This window comes from Stenella coeruleoalba (genome assembly GCF_951394435.1).
Source record: "Stenella coeruleoalba genome assembly, chromosome: 8".
NCBI lineage: Eukaryota > Metazoa > Chordata > Mammalia > Artiodactyla > Delphinidae > Stenella > Stenella coeruleoalba.
The window spans coordinates 103,895,850-103,914,293 of record NC_137154.1 but is presented as its reverse complement, the minus strand read 5'-3'; the positions used below and the strand labels follow the sequence as shown (position 1 = coordinate 103,914,293).

General features: G+C 43.8%; 1 protein-coding gene across 2 annotated transcripts in view; it reads left to right on the top strand.

Annotated features, from left to right (window-relative positions):
- PRDM10 (PR/SET domain 10) overlaps positions 1 to 18,444 on the top strand; it is an 87,680-nt gene that overhangs the window by 61,902 nt on the left and 7,334 nt on the right. Inside the window, exons 12-20 of one of the 2 annotated variants that reach the window (XM_079930638.1) lie at positions 3,973 to 4,320; positions 6,675 to 6,830; positions 8,553 to 8,732; positions 9,558 to 9,668; positions 10,677 to 10,877; positions 11,532 to 11,675; positions 12,365 to 12,535; positions 13,756 to 13,896; positions 16,132 to 16,300. In XM_079930638.1, coding sequence (XP_079786764.1) covers positions 3,973 to 4,320; positions 6,675 to 6,830; positions 8,553 to 8,732; positions 9,558 to 9,668; positions 10,677 to 10,877; positions 11,532 to 11,675; positions 12,365 to 12,535; positions 13,756 to 13,896; positions 16,132 to 16,300 — 1,621 coding nt within the window. Of the gene's footprint in view, positions 1 to 3,972; positions 4,321 to 6,674; positions 6,831 to 8,552; positions 8,733 to 9,557; positions 9,669 to 10,676; positions 10,878 to 11,531; positions 11,676 to 12,364; positions 12,536 to 13,755; positions 13,897 to 16,131; positions 16,368 to 18,444 lie in introns of those variants that run through there. The other variant, XM_079930637.1, reaches the window with a different exon arrangement.

Here is an 18,444-nt window from a genome sequence, read left to right as displayed (position 1 = left end):
ATGTAAACCTACATAAATATACACCAGAAAGGCAAAAGGCTCTGCATACCTTCCATCCGTCATGCCACATGATTCCCAATCTGTGTTTCACTCTTTCTTGGGCAATTACTATCTTTTCTGCTTTGGCCATTCTGATTTTTCACTAGGTCCGTAGAAATGCTTTCTAGATTGAATTTTTTGAAGGAAAAAACCAAAGCCCACATGTTTCCTGAGGTGTGGATGTGTAAGCATAGTGTAGCCATGATCGTACTTGTGTTCTGGAATGAACTGGGTTACTGGTTTTGGAACAAGGTTCCTTGTGTCAAAGCAAAAGCCATGTGTATGTGGCTTTTGGAGGTCAGTCTTAGGTGAGCGATTTTTTTTTTTTCCTCTCACACATTCTAAAAAGCAGGGGCTATGTATTTTTTCATCTTTTCTATCCAGATTGGTAATGACCAACTGAAGGGAAGCCTTCCAACCCCATTGGTAATGTAACTATTTTTCTCTCCTCTAATGCTGCCTGCTCAGTTGGAGCTGCAGGTACGTTTGTTTCCTGTGTTTCACTCACATAACAGAATGTTATTTAAGTGTTTGCCTGACCTGCTGTTCTTTGCAACCTGTACTTACTAAATCCTGGTGGAAACGACAGTTTGGTTGCTACAGTCAATGCAAATTAGTTAATGAATAATGATAATTTATTTTCAAATAGTGAGTGGGCTGCAGTTTGCTCATACACAAAATGAAGGGTAGGACTAAGTGATCTCCAAGGTCCCTTCCAGCTCTGAAACAACTGAATGACTTCTGCAGTGGCACCGAGTTCTGACTGTATGTTCAGCACTGCCTAGGTGCACAGTAGAAATTTCACTGGTGTCCTGTCCTCTGGGATCTTCCAGTCTAATTAGGGAGGCAATGCTAATGTAAGGTGGGTCACAGTTAAGTGCTACACGTAAAGGTAGAGCCTGTAATTGCTATCAGAAGTTGGAAGAGTGAAAGGCCAAAGAAAGCTGGAGTTGGGGAATAATTCATAGATGAAGTGAGAGTTAAACTGGGAAAGAGAGACAGGAAGAAGGGAGATGGTTTCAGAGGACGGCAGCCATAGCATCAAAGGCCGACACCCAGGAATTGTTTGGTGTGGTTGCTGGCCGGACCTGAGCACGGGTACCACCTGGAGGGTCGTGGAGAGTAGCACATACCGGGCAAGGCTAGCCCAATAGAGGTTTTGAAAACTGGGCAGAAAACAGGCCAGAGAAAAATTGTTTAAAAAAAAAAAAGCCAACAAACATGATTGATTTCCTTTTAATGTTAGGATCAAAATAATATGAAAATTAGTCAGTTTAGGTTCCTTTAGCTATTAACATCAGACTTTAGAAACGTTTTATGGTTTTGTCTGCAAAGACTCTGTTGAGTCAGAATTCATCTCAGTGTGAGTCGAATCCCTTGTCACAGGTTTTAGCACCTATACCATTTTGTCACCTTTCAAGGAGCTTCTGTTCCATCCAGTACAGAGTGGTTGGCCAGCGGCAACTCTGAGACCCATCTGTGCTGCTTCCACCCTTTCTCTTGATTGCTTCTAGAAAATGTGTACCAGTTGCAGCTCTGAACTGCAGAAGATACCGTAGAGTTGAAATGGCCTGCAAGTGGGTGACAGTTTCAGCACTTCCACTACCTTGTAATGAGAGGGTTACATTAGGATCATTCGATCAGAGAAACAACCTAGTTCTTGAGCACTTAGTTCAGTGCTCCATGGAAATCAAAAAGGCAGTAAGAACAAGGTTTGTCGGTAGAGCTAAGAAAGTGGAGCCCAGCGGCTGCTGGGTTTAGATCAAGGGTCTGAGGACACTCACACTAAACAGAGATGACAGGAGACTTATTAGCATAATGGACTGAAACAAAACCACCATCCAGATTTGGTGCCCAAGGGGAAGTGGAATCTCCATGGGACCAAGACCAGTTGTTGTGCGTTATGTCTGCCCTTGGAAACGTCACTGAACTTGGGTAAAGGAAATGATGCATTCCCCGAGCACTCTAAATCTTGAATCTCTGAACCTCAGGATAGCATCTGTTCTTTTTGCAATATTTCCGTAAAGCTTGGAAAGTAGCCAGAATCGTGAGAGCCTTTATGTAAAATAAGTATCTGTCCAGATAGGGTAGAAAGACTAGGTGACCGCTAAACCGTATAATGAAGTGAAAGAAAGCTCTGTGGCTGATTTGAAAAAGGTCTGTTGTTGATGATCTCTTCAGGTGGTACAGAAAAGATCTTGAAGTAATTCTTTTTGATTTTCTTATGAAATACATTTCATTAATTTGCAAACTTTTATTGACACTTCCCTTGAGCTCAGCTATTTTTTTAAGAGACCTAGATACAAAGGAGAATAAAATATGGTGCAACCCCAGTCAACCTGGGAAGATGATGGAATTGCGAGATATTTACTCAAGATAAATCAGTAGGTAAAATACCTCTGCCAACCCTATTGGAGAAGCCCTGAGATAGACGTTCTCTGCTATATAGGAACTATGTTCAGAATTTTCACTAAGTCAACAATAATTATTTTGCTTTTTCCCTAAATGATTATTTCACATTAAAGTTACTTCAGAAGTTGCTGCTTGTGAATAATTTGAAATTAAGGGTTTAAGCATTGTTCATTGTACTTTTTTCATTGCACAAATAATGCATTAAGACCTCCATTAATTCTTTAATTACTAGTCTCTTATAGTTACATAAGCATACCCATTCACAGATATATTTTTTTGAGGGATTTTCCCCCCCCACCTCATAGCTATCTAGAACTTTCCCCCTGATGTTTTGAGGAACTTATGAATGAGTCTTCATTATAGTAGAACTAAAATATTGATTCTGTATTCTCTGTGTGAAAGATGATTCTGTTGGTTTGCTCTCAGTAGAACGTGAGTTGTTTTCTCAGTGGTGGTGATGAATTTGCACTAAGTAACCATCTTCCCTCACTGGGATTCCCTATAACAATTGGATGAATTTACAAGATGGCTAATCAGCATTAGAAGTGCAATCTGTGACTGAAAAGCAAAAAAGAGCGAAATTGACTGGTCTAGACAGGGAACAAAGCAATAAGCTTAACCCAATTAGCAAGGCATTCTAACCAGTGGAACTAACCAGCTACACTGAGAAGCTGTCCTCTGCATTTCCTGAGTAGGAAGTGATTAAGGCACATATTCCATTTAGAACGTGTGCTCACATATCTTGTCTCAGCTGCAAACACGTTCATGTAAATCTGTATCTTCGTTCTCTTTCATTCTTTTTCATAAATTGAGATATAATTCACTTACCATAAAATTCACTTTTTTTGTAGTGGTTTTTAGAATAGTCCCAAAGTTGCGCAACCATCACCACTAATTCCAGGACATTTTCATCACCGGCGAAAGAAATCCCATATCCGCTGCCTCCTTCCCCCAGCCCTTGGTACTTACTACGCTTCAGTTCTTTTTACTATCTTTATTTTTGCTAAGCATTTTAATCAAGCTTCAAGTTCTTTTTCTCAACAAGTAGCATTTGGCTGACTCACTCCAACCTCATCATGCATGTGTGACTCAACCCAAGTCATTTCTTCCAAGTCTTCAATTTTTATTCTACTTGACTCTGGGGTTTGTTTTACTCTATTGGCTTGGCCAAAAAGTTTATTCGGGTTTTTCCTGTAACGTCTTATGGAAAAACCTGAATGAACTTTTTGGCCAACCCAATATAAGTCCTCTATTTTTTGAACGTTACTTAGATCCTTTCAAAAGAAAACACACACACAGAGACGTAAAATAACACACAAAAGTTTGTCTTTTCAAGACGAACTTCTTTGGGGATGGCTTCATTTTTAATGTCTTTACCAGAAAAATCTTTCAACTGTGTGTCCTAGAGTTTAATTTCTGTGGAAAGTCTGTGATTGCAGAGATTGTCCTCTTTTCCTATAAATGTGCGAGCTGCTTACACACTTAACTCACTAAATAATCTCATTTGTGTGTGTCTTTCAGAATGCAGCTCTTCAGCATCTGTTTATTCGGAAGTCCTTCCGGCCTTTTAAATGTTTGCAGTGTGGGAAGGCCTTCCGTGAAAAGGACAAACTGGACCAACACTTGCGCTTCCATGGGCGGGAGGGGAGCTGCCCATTGACCTGTGACCTCTGTAACAAGGGCTTCATCAGCAGTGCGTCCTTGGAGAGCCACATGAAGCTCCACTCGGACCAAAAGACTTACTCTTGCATTTTTTGCCCAGAATCCTTTGACCGCCTTGATTTGTTGAAAGATCACGTGGCCATTCATATCAGTGATGGCTACTTCACCTGCCCAACTTGTAAGAAACGGTTCCCAGATTTTATCCAGGTGAGTGTCTGCTACCGCGATGCCTGAACACTTCCTCTTTTAGGTAAAAGAAACTTCGAGTTTTGGAAGATTGAGACAGCCCGTCATCTGCATTTCCATTCCTTCTTTGCAGCATCTTCTTAGTTGAGCATGATATTTCTTCAGTCAACCTACTTTTGATAAGCAAAAGATTACTATGACCCTTAATTGTCCAAATAAGACATTGGCATTTAAACATTTAAGTTGTATTACAAGTAATAAACAGCCAGATCTGGTTATAATCTTTAAAAAGTCTTTCTTAATCCTCGCCAATACCCACTACTCATAAAATATATGGCGCTTGTAGAAGACATACTTCCATTTCCTGGCCTGGAAACATTTTCTCCCCATCACTTTGGTTTCCTGTCTTGTGCTACTAAGGTGATGCATTTTGGAAGGAAACAAAGAGAAAGCTGGTATATAACATACTGTTTTTTTTTAACTTTTTATTATATATTGGAGTATAGTTGGTTAGCAGTGTTGTGTTAGTTTCAGGTGTACAGCAAAGTGACTCAGTTATATAGATACATGTATCTATCCTTTTTCAAATTCTTTTCCCATTTAGGTTGTTACATAATATTGAGCAGAGTTCCCTGTGCTCTACAGTAGGTCCTTGTTGGTTATCCATTTTATTTATTTATTTTTGGCTGCGTTGGGTCTTCGTTACTGCGCTCAGGCTTTCTCTCGTTGCGGCAAGCTAGGGCTATTCTTCATTGCAGTGTGCGGGCTTCTCATTGTGGTGGCTTCTCTTGTTGCGGAGCACTGGCTCTAGGCACGTGGGCTCAGTAGTTGTGGCACGCAGGCTCAGTAGTTGTGGCTCTCGGGCGCAGGCTCAGTAGTTGTGGCGCACGGGCTTACTTGCTCCGTGGCATGTGGGATCTTCCTGGACCGGGGATCGAACCCGTGTCCCCTGCATTGGCAGGCGGATTCTTAACCACTGGGCCACCAGGGAAGCTCAGGTTATCCATTTTAAATATAGCAGTAGGTACATGTCAATCCCAAACTCCCAGTCTATCCCTCCCACCTGCCGCCTTCCCCCCGGTAACCATAAGTTCGTTCTCTAAGTCTGTGAGTCTGTTTCTGTTTTGTAAATAAGTTCATTTGTATCTTTTTTTTTTTAAGATTCTGCGTATAAGTGATTTCTCTTTCTCTGACTTACTTCATTCAGTATGACAACCTCTAGATCCATCCATGTTGCTGCAAATGGTGTTATTTCATTCTTTTTAATGGCTGAGTAATATTGCATTGTATATATGTACCACACCTCCTTTATCCATTCCTCTGTCAATAGACATTTAGGTTGCTTCCATGTTTTGGCTATAATATACTTCTGTATTAAGCACTGACCTCCTCCCCTGTATTATATTCTGGAGCAAAATGGGGTGAGGATAAATTCCAGAATATTCATGATTTCATTTGGACTTCAAGTGTTAATATTGTTACATGCTAGTGAATGAACAAGTAAGTCTAAATATCTAGTAAAAATATTGTGTCTCCCTCTTTTTTTTAAAATTACCAAAGCAAAAGGAGACTAGGATTTAATCATAGTTCTGTTAGTGTTGGGAGTCTTGGTAATTTTCTCACTTTACACAAACAATTAGAGAAGTTGCCTTAAGGTGGAATTTAATGGCACAAGAGACTCCAAAAATAATGAAGGAAAATGTCTTGCAGGAGTGGTTTGATATGACTCACTACTTAGCTCCCATCCATAACTCTTCTTTGCTGGGTATTTATGGCAAAGAGAGTTCAGAGGCCATATTCCTTTGTTTAAGTTATCTAAAAGTATAGGGAATAAATCCCAGTTAAGGGGAAATGATGCTGGTGTTGTGCTGTTCTCATATATGGGTAATGTGTTTTCTCCCGTCTAATTCATGTCTTTAATTCTTCAGAACCTGATTTGATAGAAAGATGTAAAAGGACCAGTTACTACAAGGGGCTAAGTTGCTTCTATACATGTTGGAAGCAGGAAAAAGTGAGAAGGAATTATGTTTTGTTCTCTTATAGGTACTTTTTACCAAGATTCATTTAAATCCAAGGGAACTCTTGCTTTTAATCTTAAAAAAAAAAAAAAAGGAAAGAAAAATGGGTTGCACGTGATCAGGGCTTGGACTAGGCGAACATTTTCTTCTTCCTCTTCAAGTTCTGTGGGAGGTCGAGGTTGGTAAGGCTTTCTGGCCTCTGTGATGGGGATAGTGTTACCGAGGCCCGTTATCAGTCACACCTGATTGGCCCCCAGGCCAGGCTGATGAAGATCCACGGCACAGCGTTTGGCTCCCTCTAGCGTCGCTGAGCTGCCTTTGGTCATTTCCCCTGACTTTCTGTGTCCTCACTGCCAGGTGAAAAAACACGTGCGAAGCTTCCACTCGGAAAAGATCTACCAGTGTACGGAGTGCGACAAGGCCTTCTGCCGCCCCGACAAGCTGCGGCTGCATATGCTCCGGCACTCAGACCGTAAGGACTTCCTGTGTTCTACGTGTGGGAAGCAGTTTAAGGTAGGAACCAGCAAGCAGCCTGGGTGTTCTCGGGCCACTGAAACTGACAAGCTGAGGATGAGCCTGCGCATTTCATGGGTGTGTCATCTATGCTCAAGGAACAGACTTGAGATGTACTTTGTGCCTCATGTTTGACTTACTTGTTAAGATAAAATTAAGGGGAAAACTCACCTTAATTTCCCCAAATAATTAATTCAAATCCCCAAACAGAGTATTAATGCATCTTTTACAAGAATCCAAGTGTATAATGAATAGAACTAAATTGCTATCGAGGAACTCCTAAGAGGACAATACATTTACCCACCAGATTTTTTACTGAGCACTTATTAAGTGTAGGAGCCTGATAATTGAGCCCTGGGGCATGAGGACTGTCATCCAACAGAGGTGGGAAATCTGTGGGATGTTGAGAGGGCTTAGACTATTTTGGGGAATGTTAATGACTTACAGGATTAAGATAAAAAATAATAAGTATCAGAAATGGGCCTGGAATTTAGAAGAAAGCAACGGACAAACCCACGGGAGACTCAGAGATAAGAGTTAAACAAATGAATGTGAAAATGGTAAAATATGGTTTGTGGGGAAACCAGATGATTCTGCAAAGATGTCCCTGAGAGACACTCTGCAGAATATGAGTAGGTCATGCTGTCATAGAAACTGGAAAAGAATCCGAAATGGATTCAGGAGGGGAGAACTAATTTTAAAAGGAGGCATTTGTATGGAGTGTGGAGTTGGTGGGGATGCCTGGCATTGCACCTCTGAACTTAGCATGGTTCCAGATACACGGTGGTCATTCAAGAAATGTTTGTTAATAAATGTGCTGAAAAATGAAGTAGTTACAGAAACATCCTCGTACCAAAATGTGGAAAGAACTGGTCTGGTAAAAAGGTTCAAAATCTTTCTAAGACCGATAGCAGTGTAATCGTATGTCCAGGAGCAGAGCTTCACTGGATAAGGGAGCTGGCATTTTTGGAATTTGTTTTTATTCAGGATGGGCTCTGCTTCATTTTCTGTCTGTGGACTCACATCAACATGTGTCACTAGAAGATTAGATTATCAGACTAAGAGCTGTGACCTAGACCGTGTGCCCCATCCATAGCAGGCAGTATAACTGCTTACTTGAACGGCTAAATTTATATGATGAGAGATACTTACTTAAATTCATTTGGGATTTAGAGGAATGTCATTATGTGTGTTAAAACATGTGGTAATTGAGGACACACATGGCTTTGTAAATCCAGTATTACCTACCATCCATTATCAGTTTGTCTTGTAGTTCTTTTTTTTTTTTTAAACTTTTTGGCTGCACTGCACGGCATGTGGGATCTCAGTCCCCCCGACCAGGGATGGAACCCGCACCCCCTGCAGTGGAAGTGTGGAATCTTAACCGCTGGACTGCTAGGGAAGTCGCTGTCTTGTAGTTCTTAATACCAAACTTATTCCACGTGCCCTTTGATCACTTCTACATAAATGCAAAACCTTTCTGCTCAAAAATCATTGTGTAGTTTTCAAACTGGATGGTCATTTTCAAGCAAGGCTCATTGGAATGCACTTACTTGCTAGCGAACAGAGTAATTCCCAGCCAGGGTTGCCGTGTCCTCGGATGTAGCCTGGTGGGTTGTGTTACTGCTAACTTGTATTGATTTTTTTTTTTACCCCTTCAATTAAAAATCTTCTACTCCCACTCCCCACCCCTCTGCCTTCTCAAAAATCCTCTCTAAACAGCGAAAAGACAAACTACGGGAACACATGCAGAGGATGCACAACCCTGAGAGGGAGGCCAAGAAAGCTGACCGCATCAGCCGCTCCAAGACGTTCAAGCCGCGCATCACGTCCACTGACTACGACAGCTTCACGTTCAAGTGCCGCCTGTGCATGATGGGCTTCCGGAGACGAGGCATGCTGGTCAGTGCCAGGCTCCGGACTGCGATGGCACAGTAGTCTGCACTAAACCTGTCACTGGGTTTCGTCCCTGGCCAGGGACAAAGCGGAGGCGATCAGTTCCCAGCCTGGGGCTTCTCTCCCCCCTGGTCACCCCTTGCTGCCTTTGCCATGGTTCATTTCCGGTGTTTCTTGGAAGAGGTCTGTTGATCACTTTTCATTGCTCGGTTTGCTTTGCTTTGCCCCTCTCCGGCTCTGCTCTCCTCTTCCTGTTCTCTTCTGTGTTCCCGAACGTACTCTCTGGCGGGGTCGTTGCCTTGCAGCCCCCCCACACCAGTTGTTCCAGATATGACACAGCAATAGAAGGGAACTTTCCGCCAAGGCAGGGTATGCGAACCGGGTTAGCTGAAGCACCAGGAGAGCCGGGTCTCTGCTCTCAACTCATTGGGCCCTGATGACAGTTTTTGCAGAATATATCTGTGTCTCATTCAACGTCCTCGGTAAGGCCAGGGCGCTGAATAATGGAGACACTTGATCAGGAGAATTCTTGAAAGAAATTCCTGCTAGTGTGATTTTTCATTTTTCCACCAGCAGCTCTTTCAGTCAAAGGCTATCGGTGGAATCCACAGCAGCCCAATTCACCTTCAGTGATTTGCGGAATTACTGTTAACTCCTGTTAATGCGTCGGTGTCAGGGGGTCCTGGCAGTGCCGGTTCTGGCCAAAGGCCTCATGTTTTGGGGTGTCGCTTCAGAGAGTTTCAGCTGCTTGCACTCGGTATCGGAGGTATTTGTTCAGCGTCTGCTGGTCACGGGGTCTCTTCTTCTCATTTGCTTTTTTTTTCCTTTTAGGTAAATCACTTATCAAAGAGGCACCCAGACATGAAGATAGAAGAGGTGCCAGAGTTAACTCTACCCATCATAAAGCCCAACCGTGACTACTTTTGTCAGTATTGTGATAAGGTAAAAGGAAACTGTCCATAGGAGGATACCTGTGTGGGAGCCCCGCTCAGGGCCAGTTTGTCTGCATGTATATATATATACTAGGATCTTGCGGTTTCTCTGAACAGATGGTTCCCTGTCTCTCAGTAGTCTTCCATTCAGACAAGAAAGGGCTAGGAGTGCAGCCTCATTTTAAGCCAAAATTTTTTTCTTAAGAATTAGTGAGCTCTGTTTTTCTTGTTCCTTCTCTCTGTGATTTTTGCCGTTAAAGAAGAGGCTTATTACCAAGAGCTTAGTATATGAATTCATTTTAAATTCCTAAGCTCTAAAATGAGGGTGTTTGTCATCCTACTTGTAAAATACAGAGTAGATTTTGGATTTCTAGGAGATTGAGTAGGATGTGAAAAAGTCTTGTGGTGGAATACTCTGTTTGTACTATTCCATTCTTGATTTTTGCATAGTTACAAAAAACACAGGAATAGAATATACATGTATTGTTTCACTGTAATATTGTTTCCTTATACGATGTCAGCTGTATCAGTTATAAGCTGTGCATAAGTACTGTCAACTTAAAAGTAAGAAACATTTTTTAAGCACAGATTCACCACTACAGGTTCTAGTTGCTATTAGACTTGCCATTTTGGAAGATTCTTTGGCATCTAGTAGTCAACTATGTACATCACATGAGAGCTTTCAAAGAAAGACTAAAGGGTGAACTGGCCTTAAAAGAAATTGTTTCTATGACTGTATATTCACCTCTTAAACTTCAGGGTAAAGGTAAAGGTGTTTTTACTATTCCTATCTTAGATGTATAAATTCAAGGCAGATGCCTCACATATCTATGTTATGTTCTTACGTTATTCTGATTTATGTTATATCTCCATTATCCTTCAGCATATCTGTTAATATATTTTATTTTGGACTACGTGAATACTTTCTCTCATTTCCTCGTGATGAAATTGTTAGATTGCCTTAAGCAAGAAGGTGGAAGTATACACTGCTTCCATGGCAAAGCTTTTGAATTTGCAGGTTTATAAAAGTGCCAGTAAGCGAAAAGCCCATATTCTGAAGAACCATCCTGGGGCTGAGCTCCCACCAAGCATTCGGAAACTTCGTCCCGCCGGCCCTGGAGAACCAGACCCCATGCTGAGCACCCACACCCAGCTCACAGGCACTATAGCTACCCCGCCCGTGTGCTGCCCTCACTGCTCCAAACAGTACAGCAGCAAGGTACGGGGAAGGCTTTGGACCACGTCGGAACCAAGGTCATGGTTTAAGGGAACATTGCTTAAGAGAAGATGGTACTTATCCAGGTGCCGTGATGGCGTCTTCTGAATTGATGGGGGTGCTAAAGGAGCTGCTTCCTGAGAACAGGGAGCGTAGCACAGAACGGGAAGGGAATACAGTGGACTTTCCCGGGAATTAGTACCATCTGAGCACTTGAATGGTTTCCTTTGCCCTTGGCCCGAGGTGGGGCTCCGATTTGAATATTCCCTGCTCATGGTTTATGAGCTCAGGCTTGCAGCAGCACTACATAAGAACTTAAATGATGGTTCTTGAAAAGGGGGTCATTGTTGCTGCGGGGGAATGCAGTCATTGATTGCTGCAGGTATTGGTGGGATCAGGGGATGCTGTGAGGTATTCTGACCTTGCCTGATAGCGTGGGGGGTCACACGAGTCTTTACTTTCTTTCCAGCGTCTTCTTTTTTCCCTTTCATACCATTGTCCCGCTTCAGGGAGGGCAGGCAGAGCCAGTGTTACTCTTTTTTTTTCTTTTAAACATAACATGAAGGACTATAGGAACCATTGGAGGGCTTGCATTTGAGAAAGATCGAAAATAACCTATTCTAGTAATTCTTCTTGGTTTTCGCCATAACTTTTCAGACCAAGATGGTACAGCACATTCGAAAGAAGCATCCGGAGTATGCCCAGCTACCCAACACCATACACACGCCTCTGACAACAGCCGTGATCAGTGCAGCTCCAGCTGTTTTAACTACAGACAGTGCTACCGGAGAGACTGTGGTGGTAAGTGTGTGACCGGTAAGAGCGACTCCTGTCCTCTGCTGCCCATCACAGCTTCAGTGCCAAGGCCATGTCTGTCTTGGTATTTAATTGGCTGCAGACGTAGCCCACCGCCCTTCAGGGTTCTATACCAGGCGTGATGCTTAACGATTGGGTCTCCCAGTCGGTGCTTTCCAAAGCTCTCTGTAAAAGTAGTAGCAGGAAATTCTCAGTGCTGCTTGTTCACTGCAAGATTGTCAGAACTGGGCCTCCCTGGTGGCGCAGTGGTTGAGAGCCCGTCTGCCGATGCAGGGGACATGGGTTCGTGCCCCGGTCCGGGAGGATCCCACATGCCGCGGAGCGGCTGGGCCCGTGAGCCATGGCCGCTGAGCCTGCGCGTCTGGAGCCTGTGCTCCACGACGGGAGAGGCCACAACAGTGAGAGGCCCGCGTACAGCAAAAAAAAAAAAAAAAAAGATTGTCAGAACCTCCGGGGTAACTCCCTGGGCCTGACACAGACAGACAGCTAGAGGTATGTAGGTAATCTTCCAACACCTTCTTAACTCTGGGTATTTTTCTGTCCGAGCTCAGGGCTCATTTGCGGTCCCATGATCCCACCAGTTAGACAAACCAACTGTTTGTAGGATTTCAGAGCACTGAAATAGCCACAAGCAGCAGTGTTATCAGCTGATGTGCTTTTTGTGATTTTTGCAGACAACAGACTTGCTAACCCAGGCTATGACGGAACTGTCCCAGACCTTAACGACGGATTACCGAACGCCGCAAGGGGACTACCAGAGAATCCAGTACATTCCCGTGTCGCAGTCTACATCTGGGCTACAGCAGCCTCAGCACATACAGCTTCAAGTGGTGCAGGTGGCCCCGGTACTGTCCTGCGTTTATTTCTCTTTACCTGCGTGAATGCCATATGGCCACCAGCCAACACAGCAGCTGGGGTCAGCTAAAACACCTAATTCTCAGAGCTGGGGCTGGGCCCTACATACTGTGCATGTCAGCTTGGAGTCTAAGGCATTTGTAAAGCCCTGGCTGTCGAGGGCTCTGGACTCAGCAGTGTAAGAGATTTCTGTCAACAGTATCCAGAGATTTTCGGCTCCAGTGTATACCACTATCCTGCCCTCCTGCAGGCCAGCACTGAGCCTCTTCTGAACCCTTACCCTGGGCACCCAGGTGGACTACTTGGTGAGGAGCCTGTTTGATCAGCCCCTACCCAGGCATCAAATGACGTCTGTCAGTTGGAGGTTGTAAGGAATAATTGTGAATTTTGACTATCGCTTAGTACCTTATTAGTAGCAAGTTATAACTGTTCCTTCTACAAGGTAATTAATACCTCATTCTTACTGATTCAGGAGCTAAAAGAAAAAAGTCCTCCCAGAACTATTGTTTCATTGAATTATACTAAGGAAATGTACTCAAGGCACACATAAACAAACGTTTTGCTTTGAAATAAATTGGACTGTGAAAATTTAAAACTAATATGAAAGCAGGAAAGAGGAAGTTGCCACTGTCATTGACTATTCTTTATCTTTTTTTTTTTTTTTAATAGGAGCGTTCTTAATTTTAGGCTTTGGAGGAATCTATGAATCCCTGAAGTTGTCTGTAAATTATGATATATATGTACATTATTTTAGAAAAAGGGTCTGCACTTTCATCAGATTCTCAGTTGTCTGTGATACATAAAAGGTTAGGAACCACTGTTTTAGTGGTTAAGTGTGACAAGCTGAAAGCGAATTTTCTCCTTTGATCTCTTTTAACTGATAAAGGGTAGGCCATTAAAATTAATTGAAACTTAAGGGAAAAAAGATTTTTGATTCCTGAGAGCTTCTTATTAGGAGCTATATTCCCTCATCTCCTCCTCTTCCAGAATGAAATCGCGTTACTGTCTTATGGTTAATAAGCATAATTTTTAAAACTATTTTTTTCCCTGATGCTTGGCAGCTTGGCCCCGGTGTGGGCCCTCCGGGAGTGAGCCCCGGCTCTGAAGCCCTGCCTGTTCTGCTGCTGGGATGTTGTTTTAGCTACACCTTTTCTTTGGAAGGCTTTCCTTTAACCTTAATCAGCGTGGGTCTGGGTTTCTCCTCCCGCAGGCCACTTCCCCTCACCAGTCCCAGCAGTCCACGGTGGACGTCGCCCAGCTCCACGACCCTCAGACCTACACACAGCATGCCATCCAGGTGCAACACATCCAGGTCACGGAGCCCCCCGCCCCGGCCGCGCCCGCCTCCCAGGTACGCTGCTCCCACTGACTGCTCCAGGGACTAGTCTCAGGTTCATGTGGCCTCAGGGACCCTGAAGATGTAATAAGAGCGAAGACATGCAATCTTCACACCTGGTCTCCTTGACTATGGAAATGATATCATTATTTTGCGGGCCTTTAAAGAGTCTCACCTCTGCCTCCAATTTTTCTGTTGGTATTAGGGATGCACTTCCATTAAGTGCTTAGCTTCCCCTGTCCAGATGGAGCCCTGGGCTCTGATCTCGTAGAGACAACATTGGCCTTTGCTTCCTGTTCTAAATGGCTGTATGACAGTCGGCAATTGCTAGGCTGTTTCTATAATTTTGGAACAGTGACTTCGTGGAGTATTACTGTGTTTGTGTGATAGAGACTATCATTGAGATCACAGAGTTACATCCATTCAAAAATGTTTATTAAATTCTTACTCTTTGCAGGAAACTTTTCTAGGTCTTGCCCTCAAGGAGCTTAGAGTCTAGTAGGGATATAACACCTATATATAAGTAAATAGGGCATGAAATGAAGGTATCTGAGCCGTAAAGGATGCCTGTAGACCCACCCCTGACATTCCCAGGTTCCACAGCACAAATGAAGGCCTGCATACCACCATCCTGAGTAGTTAAATGTTTCAATCAAGTTCACAAATCATTAAATAAACATGTTCTGTCTTCCCTGCTTGACATAGGTACTTTAATAATGATAAAATTGAAAAATATACATAAAGTAACAATGGCTACTAAATAACATGGATAGTGCCAATTCAAAATTAAATGCATTTTTCTGCCAAACACATGGTTGGCACTGGCAGCAGCCCGGTATGGGTGGGAGGAATGGAGGAGAAAGGATGTCTCTCTCTCTTTTGCTGGCTCCAATTGCTGTGGAATCCATAGGATAAACATGCACTTTCTCTGCCTTCCTATTTATTGGGGGGTGGGGGGAGGCCTGACATCTGATCGCCCCTCCTCTCCACCCCCCAGTAAGGTTTCTGGTGACTTCTCCCAGCCCAGGACAGGCAGCCTCTATCCACAAGGGGCCGTGAGTTTCCCACGCCCACTAGCTTCACACTTCTAAGTTTCTCAAAGGAACCCAAGGCTGGAGGGCCAGGACAGACTCAGTTCCTTGTCAGGATGAGGTGGCCCAGGGACAGCCGTCCCCAAGCCTGCTTCCCCTTTCTCCTCACTCAGGCTCCTTCCTGCACTCACAGGGCCTGTGTACCATGTGGACACCCCATCCCACGTGTCTCAGCTCCATCCACACCCCTGCAAATGGTGATCCACGGCCACCCCTTTGGTCCCAGGTGCCCGAATACCGTGAGGGGGGCCACATCCAGGAGACAGGACCCCTGCAGGAGGCCAAGCCTAGGGAAGAGACTTGTGTGGGTCCCAGAAGTGGGTGCAGAGCCATTTCCAAGGTCTGTGAGGCCTCACGTGAGAAGGGCACAGCTGGAGAAGGGCCAGCCAAGATCCCTGCAGGGGTCCCTCTTGCCTGGGTCTGAGGACCACGTGGATGTGCCATTAGGTTAGCGGAGTACAGGTGAGGGAAAGACGGTGTTTAGCAGGGAATCAAGGACAATTTTGTAGAAGTGGTGTTTGAATTAGGTCTTGAAGGAGGGGTATGGTTTTGATATGGTAGCTGGGGAGGCATTATGATCTGACCACACTCTCACTGTGAGTAAAGACACAGAGGTGGGAAATTGTGGTGTATTTGTAAAGACTGTGTAGGTTAGTGACAGGAGATGGTGTTTGGAAACAGCACCGGAGCTGGAGCGTGGAGGGCCTGAATGGCAGATAGATAGTGGGGCGGGGGCTTTATCCTGTAGGTGGGCTGTATCCCCGTGTTTATCTCCACTAACTGGGGGAGTATCCAGTGCACATCAATGGGGATTCTGACTTCCGGATTCTACTTCAGTTTGTGTTACAGGTTAGCTTTGTGACACCGGCAAGTTATTGGGCTTCTCAGGGTTTTTTTTTAATGTAATGAAGATAATTATACTTTCATTCATTTACTTTTATAACAAGCATATGGAAATTAAGTTTTTGGATACCCTTGTAGATAATCCTTTGGAAACTAGGATTTCCTAGTTATGATTGCTTGTCATGACTTCTGTTCTTTTTAAAAATATCACTAGTTGAGCAGTGCTCCCTTCAGTGTTACAGTCCTCATGATCACGATGTACTTTCTTCAGTGGCTAGTTGACACTTTAACGCATCCTGGTCTCTTTTCTCTCGAGGTGGCAGGGCAGCCGCTGAGCCCCTCCCCGCAGCAGTCTCAGCAGGGGCTCAGCCCCTCCCAGGTTGCAGGCAGCTCCTCGCAGGGCCAGGCCCTCCAGCAGCAGCCCCAGAGCACCACGGTCCAGCACACGTACCTCCCCAATGCCTGGAATTCCTTCCGCGGCTACTGTAAGTGAGGGTGGCCCTCCTGGGTGCGGGTGGGGAACCTGCAGCCACGGGGAGGAATTTCATCAGCTTTATCATCCATTTTATGGCTTAAAGGGTCATTGGCCATTTTCTACACTCTGCAGAACCTGTACTTCAGTGAGTTTCATGGCACAATTCAAGGCGGCGTCTGATTCAGGGCCGCCCTGAAATGACATTTTTCCAAGACTTCAGGAATATTGCTGGAGGAAGTGTAGGCAGGTGGTTTAAGTAATAGAGCAGGTGGATTGAGGGTATGAGGTCACGATTCACCTCTTCCACCAATATTTACTGAATATCACTGTGCTAGACCCTGCATGTACGAAAGATGAATACTGACATTCGTATAAGTAACACAGCACAATAATAATGTTAGCTAACGTTCATCAGGCTCTCACCATGTGCCAGGAGTGATTCTAAACTGCATCTATATCACATCCAGTATTCACAACAACCTCCTAGGAAAGTACAATCGTTACTTGCATTTTACAGATAAGACAATTTAGACGCCGTGCAACTCGTCCAAGGAACATAGCTACTAAACAGAGGCCTGGAACCCAGGCAGTCTGGCTCCAGATTTTACACTGTAAACCAGCCCACTGTGCTGCCCCTCCTAACGAGATAGTCATGGGCTCACAGAGACAATGATCTCTTGGAGACAGATATATGAGTAGCTGATTTCAAAACCCTGAGGTTAGTGCTACCAGAAGCAGTTTAGCCTGACTGCCAAAGGTCAAACACGTAAAAAACCTTGGTGAGGACAACAGCCTTGGGTATGAGCTGAAAAGTTTGAGACCCTTATCATTGAAGATCTGGGAGAAACAGTAACAGTTAGAGCTCAATAGTAGGAGCTAGGAGGAATAAGGGCTGTGTTGATCTCTCTCCTACCACTGATTTCTTTTTTTGGGTCCATCTCTGCTGTGATTGGTCTTTGGCTGTGTTATATAGATCTGGTTGTGGAGACCAGGCTCAAAGGCTACCATTTAGTTATCTTTACCATCTATTCTCCTAAATATTGGTGGTCACAATGAGAGCTGAGTCTAGTTTCTGTCAGGGAGGGACTCCTCCTCATGATAAATCCCAGTAGAATCCTGGTAAATAGATAGACATTTATACTCAGTTTAATTCCTATGAGAGGAACGTGGAAATGATGCTGACAGCCACTGTAACAATAGTAAGAACTAGCATTCTAACTTGATGAAACAATCTGAAAATTTTTATTAGGAAAAAAGTTTAAAATATACAAAAATAGGGAATTCCCTGGCGGTCCAGTTTTTAGGAGTCCATGCTTTCACTGCTGAGGGCCTAGGTTCAATACCTGGGGGGGGAACTAAGATCCTGCAAGTTGCGCGGCACGGCCAAAAAAATGTGTGTGTGTGTGTGTGTGTGTGTGTATACACACACACACACACACACACACACACACACACACACAAAATAGAACAGTATAATGAGCGCGCCTGTACCCATTATCCAGCTTCAGCAGTTATCATGGCCAGTCTCATCTGATATGTACATGCTGTCATCCTCTCCCAGTCCTCCAACTATATAATAATTCATACCATTTCATCCATAAATTTTTTTTTAAAAACCCCACAACTCTAAGTGTCGTTATCACACCTAAAAATAAATTACAGTAATTCTTTAATACCATCAAATATCCAGTGTTCATATTTCTGTGATTGTCTCATAAATGTCTTTTTTTAAAAAATATTTTATTTATTTGTTTATTTGGTCGTGCTGGGTCTTAGTTGTGGCATGCAAACTCTTAGTTGCGGCATGTGGGATCTAGTTCCCTGACCAGGGATTGAACCCAGGCCCCCTGCATTGGGAGTGTGGAGTCTTAACCACTGCACCATTGTGGAAGTCCCATAAATATCTTTTTAATAGCTGGTTTTTCAAATTGGGTTCCAAATAAGGGCCATACATTGCAATCGATTTTACCTTTTGAGTTTCTTTTAATACATGTGTTCTTCTCTCTTTTAAGTTGCAATTAACATGTTGAAGAAACTGGGTCGTTTGTTTGTAGAGTTCCCCACATTCTGGATTTTGCTGTTGACATACCTGTATTGTCATTTAAAATTTCCTCTGTCCCTTTTATTTCCTATAGATGGGCAGTTAAGCCTAGA